Raw genomic sequence first — 21,611 nt, forward strand, 5'->3', positions numbered from 1 at the left:
TTTATTTTATCTATGCTTGTAAATTGTGTATTTCTTTTTTTCCTTTTTCTTTCTTTTTTTTTTACTGACTGTTCACTTGCCCTTTCATCATGTTTGACTTTACTAAACCATAGGTTTTTCTTTGGGAATATGAAGAAGTACTTAAAGTGTATGGAAAGCAAAGTTACAATGATATTAAATTAGTGTCATTATTTTTTTTTGTTTGTATGTTCACACTGATGTTAAAATGACATTTTCTGATTTGTGACATTACTTTTTATGTAATGCTAAAACACGGCCGGTCACTTTCAGAAGTTGTAGTGATTCTTTCTTTTCCAAGAAAGAATGTGAAACAAATTGGTTATATAATTTTCATTTTTAAATATTTTAAAATATAATTGAAATTGATTTTACACACTTTATCTTATTCAGAAGATAGTAAATCGTACAGGTTGTGACTGATATGAAGGTTAATAAAGCCGGGCATACACGGTGCGATTTTTGCTGTCATATGAGCTTGTACGTGTTTTTTTCCCATCGGAAGAAATCGCATGGAAGTCATTGATGCTCGTATGGTCGTGGCTCGCATCGTGTGAGAGGAATTTACGAGCCGAGTACCTCACAAGCTCCCGATAATTTTTAAACATGCTTAAAAAATTCGGGGAGTCAGCCTAATTTTGACCAGTCTAAAAATCATATACAACCACATCACATATGCTAGATATATGTGTATTATTATAGCTCAGTGGCTACTAGGCAACCCCAAATCGTGCGGATACACCGACACACACACACACACACACAAATCACTCTAGTTGTTTTTTGTTGAAAGGAATGACTATGCTGTTCTCTGCTGAATGTGGTCCACTGAAGGTGCTTCTGAAATGAATGAGGGTGCTCTAGCATTAATGCATATCTATTTTCACATAGCATATATTTTGTGCAATTCATTGCTATGGCGCAAAGAGCGCTCCTTTTATAATCACTCTCTCATCTTAGTTCGTGATCTCACAAAGTTCTGTTATAATCAATGAAGTTCTCTACACTGCACAATGAATCTCTGTTTTTACATTGCGTCTACACTTTGTAATAATGAGATGATTCGCATGTGTGCAGAATTTAGCACTGGACAAAATTCCAGCTTTGTGAGCGGTGAGTGGATTCTAGCATAAACGCCTCTGATTGGCCATTGCGGTCAAGAAATCAACAGATATGTCAGTGATTGGCTACATTGCTTACCGCTGCAAAAACGCGTTGTAAAGAGAAACTGCAATTCACCAAATAATTTGCATACTCATCTTTTAATTTTCTTTCTTTTTCTATTTGAAGCTATAAAGCAGCAACATTGAAAAGTTCCATATCTCTGTGTTTAGCGCGAAAGCTCATGCGATTGCCGCCGGCTCGCACGGCGGTACAGTCGTGCTGTGTACCAAACTGATTTGACACGATTAACAGGTTAACTGAACTGTAACGTGTGCAATGGCTCACGACCTCCCGAGTGTCTGAACTTGCACCGTGTACGCCTGGCCTAAATGATAGAACGTTAATAGGTGAACTATCCCTTTAAATTAGCATGCCTTGTTGGCATAATGGCTCATTTATCTTTGTTAATCTGTAGTACAATCATTAGTTCAGATAACCATATTGCCATCAGTGCAGTAAAGCCCTTTGTAAGGTTAATGCAGCGTACAGATGGAATGCTCTTGCCAGAACAGTTAACTGACAATGAACTGTCCTTTTTTTCCCTCCAAACTATTAGCACAACCAGCTCCAAACCAGGCCTGGAATGCTTCACTACTTTGGACTATTTTAAGTCTGTGGTCATAAGTGCAGTGGGCATGTTTGACATGCCTGTCATTCTCCTGCTGATACTTAGAGAGGCAGGGACCAATTTCCCATCAGCCCCTGCACTCCTTGAAATAGGGAGTATGGGAGAGGCAGCTTCTTAAATCCTAAAGCAGGGGTTCATCATCATAAACGTCTCATCATCATAGCTCAGTTAATCCCATGATGAGAGTGCTGTCCCCTTCTAGACACTGTAAAGATTTTGATAGCTGGCCTTAAATGATGGTTTGGGTAACCTCTTAACATTTGATTTCCTTTCTGTGTTTAATGTTGAATACTACTATTACTATAGCACTAAAGGAATTCAGATCTAAATCTTGTGTAGTAAAGCTTTCAAAAAGTGTATTAGTTAACAAGTGGTGTTTGCTAAGGAAAGGCACTATTACTATTGCTCATACTTAGAGTTATGGATTTGATCAAACCCCTTTGGCATGTAAATAATCCTGTATCTTTTATGCTCCAGACAAAAAGAATACATCATTCTGTTTTTTAGGAGGAGTGTGCTATTGACTTATTTTATTGGGTGGACAATTAAAAAGGGCAAAAAAATATTTTAGACTTGCACTGAAGGATAGACACAAACCATTTCCAATGACCACTTTGACATCTTGGGCCAGTATGAAACCACCTAATAGCCAATTTTAATTCAGTTTCTGAATTTGAATTGAGGTTAGAGGATGCAGAATTCCAATTTGAATTTAAAAGTATGGAAACGGAATTAATTGAAAATCATTTAATTGTGTGAAATTGCATTTTAACTAGAAATACAAAGTTTGCCAAGACAAAATTGGATGAATGAATAGATAAGATGCTGCTATAGGTAGGTAGATATGTTCATGTATTTCATTGTTTAATAAATAAAATGTTGTAGACCCAGCTGGTAGAACAGTTCATTTCTCATAAAAGGCTAAAAGTTATCTGTTATTCACATCTAACCGTTTACATCTCAGATATTAGAAGTTTATCCGTTTTCACATTGTCGCCACATTTTTATTGACTTACATTTTTCATGATAAGTTATCACATTTTTGTAAATGTGTCTTATCTAGCAGATAAATGTAATCTTGAGTTATTTTCCAGAGGCAGGAGCAACAGCAGAAACAGATCGCTCCCTTTGCTAGACCTTGTGCAGTCGCTCTTTGTACCCAGAACAAGACTGTAGTACAATGCCTTGCTGTTAGAGCTGTGTCAGAACGCCGCTTAAGATAAATAAATGATCAGCCAGAAACAAACTTCAAAGCCTGCGTGTGTACTGTGCTGCACTGCGCTTCAAAGGGAATAGGACCTTATAGAACACAGACTGTTCTATAGAGAATAGAATGTTTGTGTTATTGTGTGTGTGTCCATTTGTGGTTTTGGTTTAATGGAGAACGAAAAACAACAACTGTATAATGCTCTTAGTAAATATTAATTTGCACCAGCCCCCTTTTCCATCTCATACTTAGTCTGGCCCCCTTTGTCTCTGTACACCTGTCCCCTGACAGCCCAATCCAATCTACTTTGCTCAAAGTCTGCGAATGAGGTTTCAATAGTCATTTATCATTCTCTAGCATCTTCTCATTCATTTCTTTATCTTCATCCTCTTTAAGTCCCCAGGAAACAGAGCAGAATTCTGTCTATTATGTTTATAGTGTCAGAGTGTTATCTAACCGTTGATTTCTTCTCTTTCTTTCCCTCTGCAGCCAGCTCTCGCTCTCTCTCTTTGCCTCCTGCTGGGCACATCTCCTCCCGTCTGTCCTTATAGGGGGATGTCTGTCCTCTAACTGCCTCTCTCTCCACTAACTGATAGGTGTGTATGCAGGTGAACTGTGCAAGAACCAAGCCTCAACCCTTGGTTTTACTTCTTTATCCTCTTAAGTGAAGCTTCCATTATCTTCATTTTGTCACCTTTGACAATGGGAGAGATGTCCGAGCTATTGTGCATAGCATGAATGAAGTTATCATGGTGATTTATAGTCCAGCATGTCTATATTGTGTCGACGTGTGGTGAATTTAGTCTGGAACTATTTTGAGTATGTTTTGTGGCATATGCATGTGAGTTTTGGCCATTTATGGTTGTTATATGCAGAAAGTAAAGTATCAAGCTTCCTATAAAGGAATTGCTGCTCATAGTACAGTGCAATGTGACACTGCAGCATTTGGTGCATGGATACTGTTGCAGTATTAGGTTTTAGGGTTGCATAGTCAGTATTAAAGGTATAGTTAAGCCAGAAATGTATATTTTGTCTTTATTTACTTGACTTTATTTCTTATGGGGAACACAAAAAGAGTCCAAGCAGCTATCTTCCATACAGTGAAAGTGGATGGGGACCAGAGGCTGTCATCATAAAGGTAGTGGTCCATACTACTATTCAAGTCTTCTGTGGTCACCAAACTATGGAAAGCCTAAAGGGACACAAATATTTTTTTGTCACTTATGTAAACACAAATCGTGTTTTTGTCATATTATTTTATTTTACATTAGGACTGTGTTTTAAAATTAAGCTTTTGACTTGTCTGAAGCTGAGATTTTAGTTTTATCCAGTAATATTTTAGAATGACACCATGTCAATTATATTGATTTTATAATATAGAATATTGCAATATTTCATCAAAAGGTGGTTCCATATGCATTAAGCCCTGAATATGCCCTGACCCTATAACTGCCCCTGAAGTTGTTAAATTCCTTGAATGATAGTTGCGTTCACCATTTGCTTTCAATGCGGAAAAGAGACATTCTGCTATAAAGGATTTCTTTTTATGTTCCACAGAAGAAAAAAAGTAAAGAGAGTATGTAATGTTAAGAGAATTCACATTTTTGGCTGAACTATCCCTTTAACTGGTTGTTTCTTTTGTCCTGGGTCCTTCTCTCTCCCCCATTTACCCTGCCCTGTAATCAGCATATAATTTTGGGTGCTGCTATGGAAGAATATGACGTGCCGTCAGCCGCCAGTATCCTGGCATCAGTCAAAGAGCAGGAGGCGCGCTTCGAGCGTCTGACCAGGGCCCTTGAAGAGGAACGCCGCAATGTCTCATTACAGCTGGAACGCGGCAGTCTGCCCTCTGATCGACTGGTGGGCGGAACCACAGGCGGGAGCAACCAACCGCTGGCCTGGCAACAGATGGTCATGCAGGTAAATCTTTCCAGCTTGGCAAGTCATGCGTCAGTCTGTGTGAATGAACAAAGCAGCCCCATAACGCCCCTCATGCTGATGCTGCTTCATTTTCATTGTTTTCACAAAATCAGTCCGTCTGTATCTTATTTAGCTTGAGCTGTGTTTGGCTGGGCTGAGTTATTGCTCTGGGTGTTGTCCTGCAGTGACTCATCATCTATGCCCAGGATGGGTCGTCTTTACACTCTTCTTCTTCCCATCTCTCTCCACCACGTGCTTCTCATATTATCTCATAGACCGTACTGTTTGCTTTGGGTCCCTTATGGTGCTGAGGCAAATGTGTGTCTGAGGCAGTGATGTTAAAAGGATGCCATCCTGGGGTGGATAACTGAAGTCAATGTGAGAGAAAATCAAATTAATACCATTGCAGTTTTACAATACCATCACAGTACAAAATTGTTCCCTCGAGTCAAAGTAGTAGGGAGTTATAAAATAACAAATTGTTGGTCTAGAAATAAGCTTCCTAAGAAACTAAGTCCCAGGTTTAATTTAATTTATTTATTATACTTTTTTTTTCATTTATTTATGTATTTGTTGGAGAAAATTGGATTACAGTCTAGAATTTATAGAAAAAATGTAAAAGGCTAAAAACTTGAATTACTGTAGTAAAATATTTTTTTCTGTTAGGCCTTTTGGTGGGACGTTGTCCACCTGTAGCTGCACCCCTTGTTTGAAGGTTAATAACTTTACTGACTTTAGATTTGTATCTTTTTTCATTGTTTTCACACTTTGTCTGCTTTGTTATTATGTTGTTCTTAAAGGGATAGTTCAACCAAAAATGAAAATTGTGTCATTAATTACTCACCCTCGTGTCGTTCCAAACCCGTAAGACCTTCGTTCATCTTCGGAATACAAATGAAGATATTTTTGATGAAATCCGAGAGCTTTCTGACCCTGCAGAGACAGAAACAGAAATACCATGTTCAAGGTCCAGAAACGTAGTAAGAACATCGATAAAATAGTCATATGTCATCAGTGGTTCAACTGTAATGATATGAAGCTATGAGAATACTTTTTGTGCGCAAAGAAAACAAAAATAACTTTATTCAACAATTTCTTCTCTTCCGTGTTGCGTTCATGAGAGTACCAGGACGCATGCCTGTGCATTCCTCTGATTGCAAACAAGGTGCAGCGCATCGGGTTTCTACGTCAGAATGCCGGCTCCTGCATCAGCAGCATCATCACACAAGTGCCATCACGTCATGGTACTCTCGTGCACGTGCGTCGACTGACACGGAAGAGAAGATATTGTTAAATAAAGTTATTTTTGTTTTCTTTGCACACTTATTTTATCGATGTCCTTACTACGTTTCTGGGCCTTGAACGTGGTAGTTCTGTTGCTATCTATGCAGGGTCAGAAAGCTCTCGCATTTCATCAAAAATATTTTAATTTGTGTTCCGAAGATGATCTAAGGTCTTACAGGTTTGGAACGACATGAGGGTGAGTAATTAATGACACAATTTTCATTTTTGGGTGAACTAATCCTTTAATTGAGTTACATTTGCAAGATCCTTTCATTAATCAATTCAAATACCACTGGACTGCAAAATATATGTAATCAACAGAAGTTCAACACTGGATTGCATCCAGATCAACAACTGACAGTTTTATTTTATATATTTATTTTTCCCAAACACTATTCAATGAGGTTTCTATGGGTTGCTGGTGGGAAATAAGGCTGATGAAATCCTCTCCATGTTAGCAATCAGTAGTGGATAATTTTAGGGTAGTGAAGTCATACTCTACACGTCTGTTTGATGGCAACACCATATCATTTATTTCTGACTGACTCTGGAGGTGCATATGTAGTGTTCCGTCATCGTCATCGTCAAAGGGTGAAATATTTTGACTCCTAACTAGCTGTTTTCCTCTACATTACTGTTGCATATACACACACACATATACATATATATATATATATATATATACATACTGTATATATGTGTATGTGTGTAAAGTTTACCATCCCTCAATGCATTACACATTTAGCAACAAATGTTATGGTTTTTAATTTTAATCAATACAAATGTATAAGTGTTTAATTTAAATAATCTTTTAAATGAGTGAGTATATATTTTTCTTTTGAGGTTGATATATTCAGATATTTTCTTTCAGCAGTCCTCTCATGCTTTCATTGTATCAGTGGCTTTTCTTTTTGCTGTGTAAATCTTTATATTTTATCATTTGAAAATGGTTTCTTGGAATGCTATATGAATAATTGGCACTGTTGCAGTTGTTGTGGTGCAGCAGGTGCACCTCATTCATCTTGTGTCTTGTACATATTAATACTGTAATGGGAGGTGGATCAAGTCCTAATAGATTTGATTCCCAAAGAACGAAAGGACTCACCTCATTCCCTCATTCACCTCAGTCTGTTTACTGACTGGAGACATTGATTTATTTTGTTTTTAAGCATTTATTATTCTTCACAAGGCCCAAAAGGTCACAGAGTGACAGAGACACACAATAGGACTCCATCAATGGCAGACCTTTCACAGCAACTCTCACACCATAGACAGCTTTTCTTTAAAGTAACCTCGACTGTCCCACATGTAAGTAATGTTCAGAGGTCATGACCTGAGGCAGTACGAGGAACAACGCAGCTACTTCTTTCTGGAATCTAGAACATCATTTAAAATTCAGGAAACGTGCCTGTACGACTGAAGCTTGGTTCCTGTGGCTGAACTTTGCTAGCTCTGTCTAAATGTTTTGAGTCTGAAAGGCCTGTGGAGAGCTTTGGAAGAAAAGTTGCTGCTTTGATCAGTGCTGTCTGTGGTAAGACACACAGAGATGGTATGATACACCACTGCTCAGGTTCCTCAGTTTTATCGTACAGGTCCACTGGCCTAGAGGAAGGGAAGCTCAGCTGACATTTTCAGTTTGTTCTGTAAACATTGAGAATAGAAAAGTGAAAAATTCCAGGGTCCATTTTTATAAAATGTTTTACACACGTCTGTTTGATGGCAACACCATATCATTTATTTCTGACTGACTCTGGAGGTGCATATGTAGTGTTCCGTCATCGTCAAAGGGTGAAATATTTTGACTCCTAACTAGCTGTTTTCCTCTACATTACTGTTGAACTTTGCTGTTTTGTAAAACCAGTTAAAGAAAAGTGTAATTCTTACAGAAAAAAACAGGTCCCTTGTCACTGCTTAGACACTGATTATCTGTCTCTTCCATTACGTGTTTAGCCTGTGTGCTGCCCTCGCCTGCCCATAAAGCTTGTGTGTTTTACTCCTCTCTGCCTAACATGACAGCTTGAAAATTAGCTTGCCCTTTTAAGCATGTTGGTTACTGTCAGAAGGCCTTGCATGTCACAGAATCATTTTGCCAGAACTGACTGGTATCTTCTGTCTAGATGTCTGTCTTTATATCCTGTTTCACTTCCTCTCTCAATGAGAATGATCAAAGCCACAGTGATTAGGATCAAAAGCTGGTGGATTTATGTAGCTAATGTTATTACCGGAGGTGATGTGGTGATGTAGCTGGACAAGTATATCCTGGGTCAGCATGTTTGCTGACCTTCTGGCAGTGTCATGACCGTGTTATAATAATTCATGTTTATTTGTGTTTATTATATATATATATATATATATATATATAGATCCGAAATTGATTATTAGTAAGACACACAGAGATGGTATGATACACCACTGCTCAGGTTCCTCAGTTTTATCGTACAGGTCCACTGGCCTAGAGGAAGGGAAGCTCAGCTGACATTTTCAGTTTGTTCTGTAAACATTGAGAATAGAAAAGTGAAAAATTCCAGGGTCCATTTTTATAAAATGTTTTACTTTTATGCTAAACAAAAAAGACTTTTGTTTATTTTATTGAAAGAAATTAATACTTTCACTCAGCAAGGATGCATTAAATTGATCTGCATTCAGTTGCAATAAATTGTTTTGTAACATTGTAAATGTCTTTACTATTTCAAATAAATGCAGTTCTTTTGAACTTTATCAAAGAATCCTGAAAAAAAATTTATGAATATTTCACAATATTACTGTAAAGATTTTTAAAGAATATTTAAATAAATAAATGTAGCCTTAAAGGAACACTCCACTATTTTTGAAAATAGGCTCATTTTCCAACTCCCCTAGAGTTAAACAGTTGAGTTTTACCGTTTTCGAATCCATTCAGCCGATCTCCGGGTCTGGCGGTAGCACTTTTAGCTGTAGCTTAGCATAGATCATTGAATCTGATTAGACCGTTAGCATCTCGCTCAAAAATGACCAAAGAGTTTCTATATTTTTCCTATTTAAAACTTGACTCTTCTGTAGTTACATAGTGTACTAAGACCGATAAGTATAAATGTACCTTGCTGAGTTAAATGATTAACACTAAACAGTCAGAAATCAGTCCAGTCTCCCCAGCTGTAAATGTCATTGGCTGTTAAAGTCTTCTGTTATTTATAATAAATTGACATGTTGATATCACATAAGCAGTCTTTCAGAATGCTCTGTTACATCGATGCATATTGTATGAATTAGTGAGTGTGGTGGTGCTTATGGGGTGTCGCTGTGGCACGGTGAGTATGAGACTGGGAGGGAATATCAGAGTATACCCACTACAAAAAACTAGACTACACCACTGTGTGTGACCCACTGTTGCGGATCATTTACATAGTGTCGCGTTGTGTGAACACCACAATGACTTCAAGACAGCCAAGAAGTCATGTAGTCTGAACAGCACAGCGATCTGCCGCCGTTTTAAGTCGTGTAGTGTGAACTAGGCTTTAGCCACAAAACACAAGGAAGCTCACTGTGGGGAAAAGCCTGGGAGGCCCACTGTCTTGTAAATCACCTGCTGAACAATGACTTTCTCACCCTCCTCCCACACACATACACAATCTCCCATGCCACCTCGCCATTAGGAAAAGTCAAACCTCTTGTAAAACTGTAATTAAAGCAGCAGTGAAAGTGCCTGCATTGCTTATTTTCTCTATTTCACCTGTCATTGCACTTTTTTTCTGCTCTCACACATGTATAGAGCTAACAGTTTTTTCTACTGAACTTTTTTCTCTTTTCAATTACAGAAGTTTCCCTTTGAAAATTACAAATGCGACAAAATATGGAGCAGTCAGAGAATGTCATGAGAATGTGGAAAGTTTGTGTGTATGCACAAAATATTTTTTCGGAAATACCATTATTAATGAGATGTTTTGTTTTTTTTGCCCAAGTGTCTTCTTTATGCCAACAAAACAATGTCATGAGTAAAACTGCATATTTTAGTGAAAATTATGTTGAAGTTTGCATGCATCAAAAGCATTTTATCAGCTGTGGTCATCACAGTGACTTAAAAGCTGCATAAATGGTTTGACTTAAAATCCTCACGGAGCTGCTTGAAAGAAGTTGACTGTTGTTAGGTCAACTTTATTTTCAATAAGAAGTGCAGACAGAATGGAGAGTAAAACTGCTGTGGATGAGCGATGAGAAGAGGAGCGTGAAGCTCGAGGTAGTTGCCTGTAAAGCCTATACACTAAGTATATGTCATATACTTCTAGTGATATGGCTATATTTCTTTCATAATACATTATAATACATAAATTGTACTCCTGTGAGTAATCCATTTTTTGATATGTCTGCAGGTGTTAGAAAGGTGAACATGCTCACATGTTTCATAATGCTGGCACACTGAAGGACAGGCGCTCTCACTGAGGAGTGGGAATAGCTGCATTCTTTGTATTCAGAGCAGCTGCAGGTGCCCACAGCTATTCACATTCTACAGAGGGCTGCTCGGAACGCTCTCATCCCCATTCCACAATCCATCAAATGATTAATCTTCTAAAAGCCCTAAAATACACAAAGAGCAGAGTTTTCTTGCTTTTTTATTTTCACAATGTTGCTTAATCTTTTTTCTCACTTTCGGAGTATCATAAATAAGGTTGTGTCCAGCATTTCTTGTGTTGTAATCTGAGTGCTGGGTGATATATTTAATGTTTGTCTTAATAGTTTTATTGGTAACTCTTTACAATCAGGTCCCATCAGTTAACGTTTACTAACATTGACTAACAATGAGCAATACATTTGTTATAGTTCGTATTAGGGCTGCACGATAAATCGCATGCGATATTTAACGCGCATCTTATCAGTAAAGCCGGTTCTGTAATCAGCGGTAAATCTCCATCACCTGCGGGCTTTCACATTGAGCAGCATTAACTACACAGAGCCGTTGTTCACTGACGAGCTGTATTAATCTTAACATTAGTGAATAAAAATACAACTATTCGTTGATAGTTCTTGTTAGCTCAGGTCCATTAAATAATAATAATAACACGTACAACTTTTGATTTTAATAATGTATTACTGTGTTGAACTTTGTTGAAATTAACATTAACTAAGATTAGTAAGTGTTTTAGAAGTATTTTTCATTGTTAGTTTATGTTAACCAATTTAGTTATCTAATGTTAACAAATGAAACCTTATTGGAAAGTGTTACCATTTTATGTATACTGTATAATAGCTTAAAGGCAAAATAATGTTCTTTTTAGCAACATCATATGACCCCTTTAAAACCACAGGATGAAATTTATAATAATAATAATGATGATAATAATGTATTGCATTTACTGAAAAACATGGTGGATTTAAGGTGAAAAACAGGTAGATTTCTGCTTGGTAGAAATTGGTTTTATATAAGTAGTGTACAGTATAATCTATCACTCGAAAGTTTTTTGTTAAAGAAATTAATACTTTTATTCAGCAAAGATTAATTAAAGTTTAAATTGATCAAAAGTGACAGTCAGAGAATCCTGAAAAAAATTATGTATCATGGTGTCCACCAAAATATTAAGCAGCACAACTGTATTTTTAATATATTTTTGTATATTTAAATAATCATCAAACAGTTATTAGCAAACCGTTATATTCATAATGTTCTATTACCAGCGAAATCATTGAGTGTATACAGTGTATTGTAAAAGTTCAGTACATCGCCCAGCCCTAATCAATCCAGGAAGTTGTCTATAATATGAACTATATAACTACATCATTCAGTCAGCTACTGAATGAGGTTGAAGGTCTCCTGATTATGCCGTATTCTTAACCGTACCAGCAGGAGTGACTTTGGAGCCACATGAAGGGGTCATGAACTGAGTAATCAAAATTCCCTTGATCTTTTGACATAGAGGTCATTGTACTATAAAAACATCCTGTAAGTTTCAGAACTCAAAACTTTCTTGTTAGTCTAAAAACAGCTTACATTGAAGACAATCTGCCAAAATGACAGGTTGTGGAATGTGCCACTTTATGATGTAACAGTGTGGCTAAACACCGTCTCCACAAAAGAAGATCGTTTACAAACAAGGCACAATTCGACACAGGATTTTCAGAAAGATTGAAACTAAAAGACAATGCTGTGCTTACTATATTGGATCCGACAGTAATGTCGCACCACACAAGTGTGAGTAACTGTTTGTATTATGGGGTCACTATTGCTTTTTCTGTTATTAAAGATCATTTGATATGTACTGAGTATTTGTGTTTTTAACCTAAATCACAGCAGCTTCCATCTATGAAGGATATAGGCTGTCAAACATACAAAATTGTTAGCCAGTCACAATCCGCCACGCCTATTCAAACATTTCGATTAGGGGGGTCAAAACAGGACAGAAAATAGCCTATTACTTCTAAATTATGATGTGTTTTGATGTAAAAATCTTGATAGCATTATAAGTGGACATCAGAGAACAGTACAAATTAATAAAAAAGACAGTTCATGACCCCTTTAAAAGACCAACTGCTGCTCACTCAGTGGATCCCATGTAAGGAACTGTGTGTTTAAAATAAGAATCTCTTGCTTTATGAGACTCCTGAGTCACTCCAGGAATGTGGCCCCTTTACTCGGCATGTTCATATACAACCAAACAGGTCTGTGTGCTTGACCCTCTTATTGGGAGCCTAAATTGAAACCACTTGAAGTGTGTAAAATGCACTGTTACTTGAAAAAGTTGTTAGGAGGCTTCAACACTGACTTTTAATAGTGGTTGTCTTAAAGTGGTTTAGCACCACAGTTTATGTGCCACAAACTTGTTGATGGATAACGATTGAAGCTATAGCTGGAGATTACTTGGAAGTTTCTACAGAAAGGGGTTGATTTAACAATATATTCCAATATATAGAGCTAGAAATGTTGTTTAAAATGATATTTAAACAGTGAAAGCAAAAATATTGATATTTTTATTTGACTTTCTCCTAAAGGATTTAAATAGTCATCACTCTATGTGTCAGGTAGCACATTATAGGATCAGCTAAATTATTTTGTTTTATTCTCTTGTTGTTTCCCCACTGATATATATAATGTGTAATATTTCTGTCTGGTCTCTGGTGGCTTTATTGACTTTGTGTGTGCATGGATAGACTCTTTTCTGTTCTTTATATTTATCCAGAGATTGGTGTGCGTGTCCGGACTGTTAGTCACTTACCTTATTACCAGGGCCCTGGTCTATTTACACATGTTGTGTTATATCAAGACTTAATTCGAGCAGAGAACTGGATAATGAGCTTTGAGTAAGTGAATGTTTGGAGAGCAGCTACTGTGGGAGAATGTCAGTAAGACACAGTAGGACAGCTCAGACTGAAAGCAGAGGTGTGGAGATGATATTTAATGGCTGTTCTGATGGTAGTTTGTGAAAAATGAAGGAGATGGTTATCACCACAGTGTGAGATGTAGGGTAGTTAAAGGAATAGTTCATCCAAAGATTGACATTTTGTCACTTTTTACTCACCTTCATGTTGTTTCAAAGCTGTATGGCATTCTCAAGCTCTAAAATGACAAAAAAAACTAAAAGTACCATGAGTTGTGAAATTTACATTGTTATTCACTGATAATCTTCCCCTCCTGTGGGCCGAAACAGAAAAATGTAAACAGTGGGTTGAACTCAAGAACTAGTCAGATTCATGAACAAATCATTCACACCTGTTTTGTGAACTGGATCAGTGGATTAATTGAAAAGATCCAACTCAACAGAGTGATCCTTTATGGATCTGACATTGCTGATTATAATAATATGAACACCATGGAGAGCAAATGCTGATTTTCAGTGAGTATTTTGGTTTGACTTTAGGAAACATGGAATAAAGTGCTTGGAATATAGAGTCATGTGGACTAGTTTTATGGTATTTTATTGTGATCGTTGGATCATTTTGGAGCTTAACAACGTAACTATCCTCATTCACTTTCATTATATTGAAAAGAATGGCCAGGATATTCTTCAGAAATTCACCTTTTATGTTCCACATAAAAAAGCAATTTGGGTTGGAACAAGTAAATATTGTACAAGTAAATAATGATTGAATTTATATTTTTGGTGAAACTATTCCTTTAATGCTAAATTTTATGCTCCACATTTTTCCTTTTTAGTTTTGATTCTTCATATTCTCTCTCAGGATCTCATTTACCAGATCTGTGTTGTTGTTAAGAACCTCTGTGTTGGGATAAACCCAAGACCATAAAGTGTGAAGACTGTATAAAAACATGAACGTAGTGTCCGTGACGTCACCCGCAGTTTTCCGAAGAGCGTTTTTGAAGTCTAAAGTAGGCGGAGCCGGCCGTCGCCATCTTGGCAGCACGTCACCGCGCGTCACTCCCGGATAATTGGAAATGGGCAAAAAGGCGGGAGCTGGTTGCTGAAGCCACGCCCACATAGCTTGACGGTGGTGACAGCAGCGGCAATCCACCTGTCACTCAAGTGGCCACGCCCTTAATTATGCAGAACTTTAAGGCTTAATATAATTTAAATGGATGAGTTATAAAGAAAATTCACCCCCCTCACAGTTGTCATGAAGGGCAAAATTAGCTATATAGACCAAAATCATTTTTTGAACCAGGCTGTAAACATGTTTTTTCTGACCCCCCTCACAGTTGTCATGAAGGGCAAAATTAGCTATATAGACCAAAATCATTTTTTGAACCAGGCTGTAAACGTTTTTTTCTGCTGTAAAGTTGAGCATTTTAACATGGGGAGTCTATGGAATTGACTCCCTTTTGCAGCCAGCCTCTAGCGGCCAGTCGATGAATTACAGTTTAAGTCACTTCCGTGTTGGCTTCACGAGAGAGAGCGGGAGGTTGCAGCTTGCCCAAGACTGACATTTTTGTATTTGATCATGCATATCAAACGAAACAATATTGCATGTTTATTTCCCAATCTGCAGTCCCACATTTTTTGTGTGTATTAAATGTAATCAGTGCACGTTTACAGAGGTGATGCATTTAAAATGCCATCTTCGCTGAGTCGCCACCTTTGAAAACTTCTAATGATGAAAATTCATTGAATTTCAAATCTGGGAGTGCTGCAACCCTAAGCAGACATCATACATCCTCTTGAGCAAAAGCCTTTTCAAATATTCAGCGCTCATAAATATATTTATGAGACTAAAACAGTCGCATGTACATTGCGTATCTTTCTTATCTTTTCTTGTTCGTTTCATTATCTGTGGTTTTCTCTTTGTATTTCTCTCCACAGTAGTCCACGTTAACCTCAGTAATTCCTCAGGCCTGAATCCACTAAAACATTCTGATTACTTTCAGTTTATTTATTTATCAACACTTTTTCTGTTGACATATTTATACAGTTCAGCGACCACAGGGCGTTCTGCAGTCTGTTTGGTGTCAGACTCTAGAAAAAGAAGCAAATTCATTCAGGCCGACTGCAGACAGATTCAGGCTGTTACTGCTAAATAAGACATGATGCTCTTCAGTATGGGGGTGTGTTTGCACTGACTGTTGTTCGAAGTTTGAGAAGGATTTGGTTTTTAAGTAAAAGTGTGTGAGCTCCGAGGTGGAATATTTTCAGCTTTGACAGTTTATTGAGGCATTTCTACTCGACATGGTAAAGTTTGTCTGGCATTGCACTCAAATCTGGAGTTTCTTGGACAAATAAGTTCATAAAGTTACATTTAGACGCAGGCTTGTAACCCCAGTATGGGGTTAGTGAGTTTAGGATGAAGTTGATTATGAACTTTATTATCTCCACGAGCGCGCCAATGTACAACAAATAAAAATAGTAGTCCCGTATCCGGCCCACAATCTAAAATGAGTTTGACACCCTGTGTGTAAAGTGCCCATCCCTGAACTCTGCCTCCGTCCGGCTTTGTGTTAAAGCCATTCATAGATTTGGATTAAAATTCTTTCACATTATCAGTCACTGGATGCTGTCTGAAATCATTCTGCAACCTCTTTCCTTTCCCTTCTCATATTTAGCAGGCTGGAAGGACAAAAGGACAAATGCTGAGAGAGAAAAGAACAGGCCAAGAGAGACCGTATGGGTACAAAAAAAAGAAAAGGAAAGAAAAATGGCAAAGTTTTGTGCACCCGAACGTAAACGGCATTGACGTGTGTAAAGCCTGCAGCCCCGCAGTCAGTCAGGAAAAATCCTGGTGTCCTGCTGACTGATTTGGCTGGTTCTCATTTACTTTGTCATATTTAGCAGGCTGGAAGGACAAAAGGACAAATGCTGAGAGAGAAAAGAACAGGCCAAGAGAGACCGTATGGGTACAAAAAAAAGAAAAGGAAAGAAAAATAGCAAAGTTTTGTGGAGTGTTGCCCCTAGAGGTCTTCTCGGGTCCTAAAATCTGTACCTGACCCGAATCACTGCTTACCCGAACCCGACGTGCATAAATTAATTTTTTTTAAAGAAAAAAACGACCCAATGAAATTAGACCCGAGTCCGACACGACCCGACGGCATTTATTTTCGAACCCGACTGGACCCGAACGTAAACGGCATTGACGTGTGCACAGCCTGCAGCCCCGCAGTCAGTAAAGAAAAATGTTCCTCTCTTAACACGAAAGTGAAAGTAACCTATGCATTCGGGATAGTTTAAAAGATTTCGGGTCTAATCGGGTCCATTTGGGAAAAGCATGTTTTTTTTTTTAAATCTGAGACCTGAGACCCGAGGCCGCTAATACCGAACCCGACCCGTGTCCGAGGTACTCGTCAAAGTTTTGGACCCGAACCCGCTCCGGTCTCGGGTCGGACCTCGGGTTTTCAGATCCAAGTGGACCCGTGAAGACCTCAAGTTGCCCCCCTCTCAGGGCTCATGCTTTTTTGGCATGTTGGCTGGGTGGAGCCTCTCTCTCTCTCTCTCTCTCTTTCCACTCCAGCTGCGTCTGTCTGTCAGCCCCCTCCCCCTCCAATCCGTCTGACCCTTGTCTGCTTATATGCTCGGTGAGGAGAGGGAGAGAATGAGAGTACAAAACTCTACGCTGTGAACAGGGCAACTGCCTTCTGGGAAGATTCTATTCACTCAAACGCGCACACAAACCCCCCTCTCCCTGTCCTCTACACCCGTCCACCCCCCTTTCTTTTAGTCTGCCCAGAGGGTTTTGTTCCTGCACCGGACAACTTTTTTCCCCTCCACTTCTCTGTGTGTGAGCTGTTTTGTTTTGGTTCTCTTCAGCCGGATTCCTGAATTTATTGAAGGATTCATTGGACTGTCTAGAGCATCTCTTCTCATTTTGAAATCATTATTCGCCCCAACGTTTGCAGCATCCTGGCTCGGCGACGGTGGAGACGGGTTTCTTCTGTCCCTGAGAGGATTATGAGCATGTGCTAGAAAGAGCGTGTGTGTGAGAAGGAGAGAGAGAGACGACGTAAGAAGACGAGAGAGACAGAGTATATTCGTGCATGTGACTGTCGGGAAAGGATGGCTCTGAGGCTCTGAGCTGCCTCGGCTCTCACAGGACATACTCGCATAATAAGGAACGAAAGACTGACAGACAGACAGACAAACTCCACTCACAAGAGAATATTGTTCTCCTTGCGTTTCTCCCAGAGGCTTAACCAAACAGGATTTTCGTGATGCCGGCTGAAGTGAAGCAGGTTAGTTTGGGGATTCGCTCGCTCTCAGCCTCCTTTCTCTTCTGTTTGCTGTTGATTGCTTGAGTGTTTTTTTTTTTTTTTATTACCACCCAATTTTCCTGCTCTTTAGTGGTCAGGTTTTGGTTGTGTTGGATGTTAAGTTATCCCTCAAATTTCCTTCCTTTCATTCTGCTTTTCTAATCTTACATTTTGATGTAGAATATCAATAAGTCGTATCTTGAATACTGTTGTGGTCACATGCTGAACTGTCAACATTCAGTATGTCCATTCAGTACACATCTATCCAGAGGTGAATATTTCTCCACTTTTGTTTCAAATTCAGTTGTGCTCAGCTGTCAATAACATTCCCAGAATGTCAAGCAGCATGTGGACGCATCTAACAAAACAGCCAAGGTAAACATGTGGAATCCTACAGGATTTGAAAAAGAAAAAATCGTCAGATGGACGTTGAACACAGCAAAGTTGATGAAAAGTAGCCAGGATTGAAGATTTACTGCTTTGCCAGCACTGGACTCATCAGTGGTCAACTATTTGTTTTCTTTGTTTTGGAGCTACCACATTGCCTGGCAAAGCTGCGAGGAGGTCAAAGGAATGTTCTTTTTAATCGGCATGCACGGATTTTCTAAAGATGTGTTCCCAAAACAGTGCTGTGTGATTCCATACCGTAAAAATGTGCCAGGTTGGACAGTTAAGACACGTAAATAACAAGGGACAGGCTTTGAAAGAAACAAGCAGTCTTTTTATGTTCAAATGTGTTCTGAGCTAATGAATTTTTCGGAAGACATTCTTACAACCATCTGTTTGGCACCATTAATCTGTTCACGGCTGTCTCATGGATGGTTGCTGCTACATAACTGGCACAGGAGAGGCAGCTGTATTTTTTTTACGATACGCTAAGCATAACAAAGTCTGAAGGCGCCGAATTTGAAGCGTCTCCATCCATGAACCCCTACCTCCACAGGATGGACGTTCCTGCCATTCTTTGGGGTTCACCGCATGCTCTATCTGACCTCTGCTAACCTCCGAGCATTCCTTAAGACTGGCACCTGCTTCGGTGAGGTCAGACGTGTCACACAAGGGCATGGAGATTAAGAGGCTCTGCTTTCGGCTGGAGTGTCTGACATGATTGATTCGGTCATCTTAGTTGTTGGACAAAGCCACTGAGTGTGAAGACATAAGTTCACTAAACAGTTGCACCACTTATTAGAAGCTCTAGAGTGTGACATCCTGTTTGTTGTGGTGTCTAAAGAACATGCTTAATGTCTCAAAACATCTCAAAAAGTCTCAAAGCTTAATGCTTTTTTCCGCAATGAAGGTGAAATCTGATTTTTTTTTTCTTAAATCAAATTCTTCTTTCCCCCTGACTTTTCAGGTTATATGTGGACAGATAATTTTTTTCAGACTGTAATTGCTTTTGCTAGAATGTTCATTGGTTGTCATAGCAACCATACAAACTTCAAACTTCTCACCATATTTGAGACTTTAGCAATGGCTGTTTTTGTATAATTAGGGTAGTATTCGAATCTAAACACATTTTCGCAAAAAAAAAAAAAAAAACTCCCAATCCAGCTGAGCTTACTGTCCTCAACCCTCAATTACCGTGGGGTGAATCAGCCTGCCTGAGTCTAAGTTAAATATAAACGTCTGATACTTTAGCGGATGGAGGCAGTGCCGTCACTGCAAAAGAGATTTAACCTCATCAAAACCGAACCAGCCATCTCTAGACATAAAAATTATTTATCTTTCAAAAAACCATTTACATTTAATTTAGACTGAGACTATTGACTTCCACCGCAGTTGTACAGTGTTTGCTTATCCCCAGAGTGCTTATTTTAATTATGGTTGGGTGGGATTGCGTTCCCCCTTGGTAGAAATCGCTAGATCGGACCCAAAGGGCACTCTAGCTTTAGCGATTAAAGGGGCAGGGGTTTGAGCCCCCCCCCATGCATACCACTGCTGTCAGGCCTCTCTTTTGTAAAGCCTTGTTCATTCACTGTACCATGGCATGGATCAGTATTTGAAGACATATAGAGCAGAAGAGGCTGATTGTGACTGTGAATGGTGCGTTAAATGTCAATGACCCAAAAGAACTCTGGGTAACTGTGCTGGTGCTCATGGTTTGTTGGGCAGGGGTGGAGTAGGAGGGCATGGTAAAGAGGCTCCAGATGTCCCACTGCAGCTGTGCTGCCCAAATCAGGGCATTTCAGAATCTCTGGTATGACAGAACAAAGATCTGTTCCACCTCTCGAGGCTGAGTGAGTGCCAAGGTTTTGGATGAGGTGATGGCTTTAAGATAATAGCTGGGCCTTTTAATCACTCATCTCCGCTAAGTATCTGATGCCCTTCAGATGCCAAGTTGCAGTTAATTTTGAATTAGCAGCCCGAACCACACTTGTGCTGGCTCACGGGTACCTGTGTTACACTGGACATGCCATGAAAGCTTGGCATGCTGTCAGGACGTCAATCACATTGTGCTGTCCAGTAACCCATTTGGCATGCTGACTGCGTGCCCGATATAGACCTGCCTTACTTGCCTGCGCTTTCTCATGCAATGCAGAGCAGCACCAGCGGACCCTTCCACAACACCTCTGTCAAACTGCCTCTGCTTCTTGGCTGCTCACTCAATCTTATTCAGTCAGACACCCTTTCAGATGGATGTCTGTTCTCACACTCAGTAAGCTGTTTCCAAAAGTGCTAATGGAGAAGATTGTGTGTTAATGAGCTGAATATTTGTTAGCATGAAGCGTTTAGCCTCTATACCCCTCTATGGGCCTATAATATCTTTATATATTCATTCATTTATCTTTCATTAAGCCGAGTAGAATCACATATTTATTGTTAGGCCTAAGAACGACATTGTTTTTGACAAATTATGTGGTGCAAATTGAGACAAATTGTGTTTTTGCAAACTTATCTATAAAAAGTAAGTAATAACTTATGTATTCTTTTTAATTTATATATATTATTTTAATAGTTGTATTTATTTAAAAAAAACCTTTTGGCACACAATGTCTACATTGCTATTATACATTTAACAGTTTTCTTTATTAAATTGGCTGATAAAAAGTCTGACTGGCTGGTAAATTTTTTTCATGTGGTTAATTTTTGGATTTCTGGTAACTTACGGTTTGATGTTTCTCAGTTTGAAACCGACAAACATTAAAGTTACTTATCTATATCATTAACCACCAAATCACTTCACCACAGTAAGTTCTAGATGTTTTTCAGCTTGCTTTTTCTCTGCTAAACCATTGCATGGGGACCCAGGCCTCTCTCTCTGTCACACACAGTGGCACCATCATGCCTTTCCCATGCCTGTTTACTCAGCCCTAGTGTCTTGTTTGTTTGGTAATGTTTATTTTCCTCTTGCTTGTTAGGTGGACTGTCCTCCTGTAGCTCTGTTTGTATGGACGCTTGTGAAAAAAAAAAAAAAAAAAATAGTTTAGTTTGTTAGCATGAAGCGTTTAGCCTCTATACCCCTCTATGGGCCTATAATATCTTTATATATTCATTCATTTATCTTTCATTAAGCCGAGTAGAATCACATATTTATTGTTAGACCAAACAATTGCATTGCATTGTTTTGGACAGATTGTTGTAGTGCAAATTGAGACAAATGGTGTTTTTTGCCAATTATTGAGATGTAGAGTCCCTTGCATGTCACATATTAAACAATATAACTTTTACATATACCATATATGTAATTTTGCAAAAGTCTTAGGCCACTAGCATTTTCACTAACAAAAAAAAAGTGTTTGTCATGTTTGTAAACTGATATTTCCTACTGACATACTGTACACACACACACACAC

At 38.7% G+C, this 21,611-nt stretch overlaps 1 protein-coding gene across 8 annotated transcripts in view; it reads left to right on the forward strand.

The window, feature by feature from the left end:
• The window catches only part of LOC107752493 (armadillo repeat protein deleted in velo-cardio-facial syndrome homolog), a 129,874-nt gene that overhangs the window by 5,656 nt on the left and 102,607 nt on the right, over window positions 1–21,611 (forward strand). For 7 of the 8 annotated variants that reach the window (XM_016568483.1, XM_016568476.1, XM_016568480.1 and 4 more), the window contains exons 2-3: window positions 3,507–3,613; window positions 4,704–4,937. In XM_016568483.1, coding sequence (XP_016423969.1) covers window positions 4,725–4,937 — 213 coding nt within the window. In that variant the 5' untranslated portion in view covers window positions 3,507–3,613; window positions 4,704–4,724. Of the gene's footprint in view, window positions 1–3,506; window positions 3,614–4,703; window positions 4,938–17,171; window positions 17,800–21,611 lie in introns of those variants that run through there. The other variant, XM_016568482.1, reaches the window with a different exon arrangement.

Source organism: Sinocyclocheilus rhinocerous, unplaced genomic scaffold (genome assembly GCF_001515625.1).
Source record: "Sinocyclocheilus rhinocerous isolate Xijiao unplaced genomic scaffold, SAMN03320098_v1.1 scaffold1853, whole genome shotgun sequence".
Classification (NCBI taxonomy): domain Eukaryota; kingdom Metazoa; phylum Chordata; class Actinopteri; order Cypriniformes; family Cyprinidae; genus Sinocyclocheilus; species Sinocyclocheilus rhinocerous.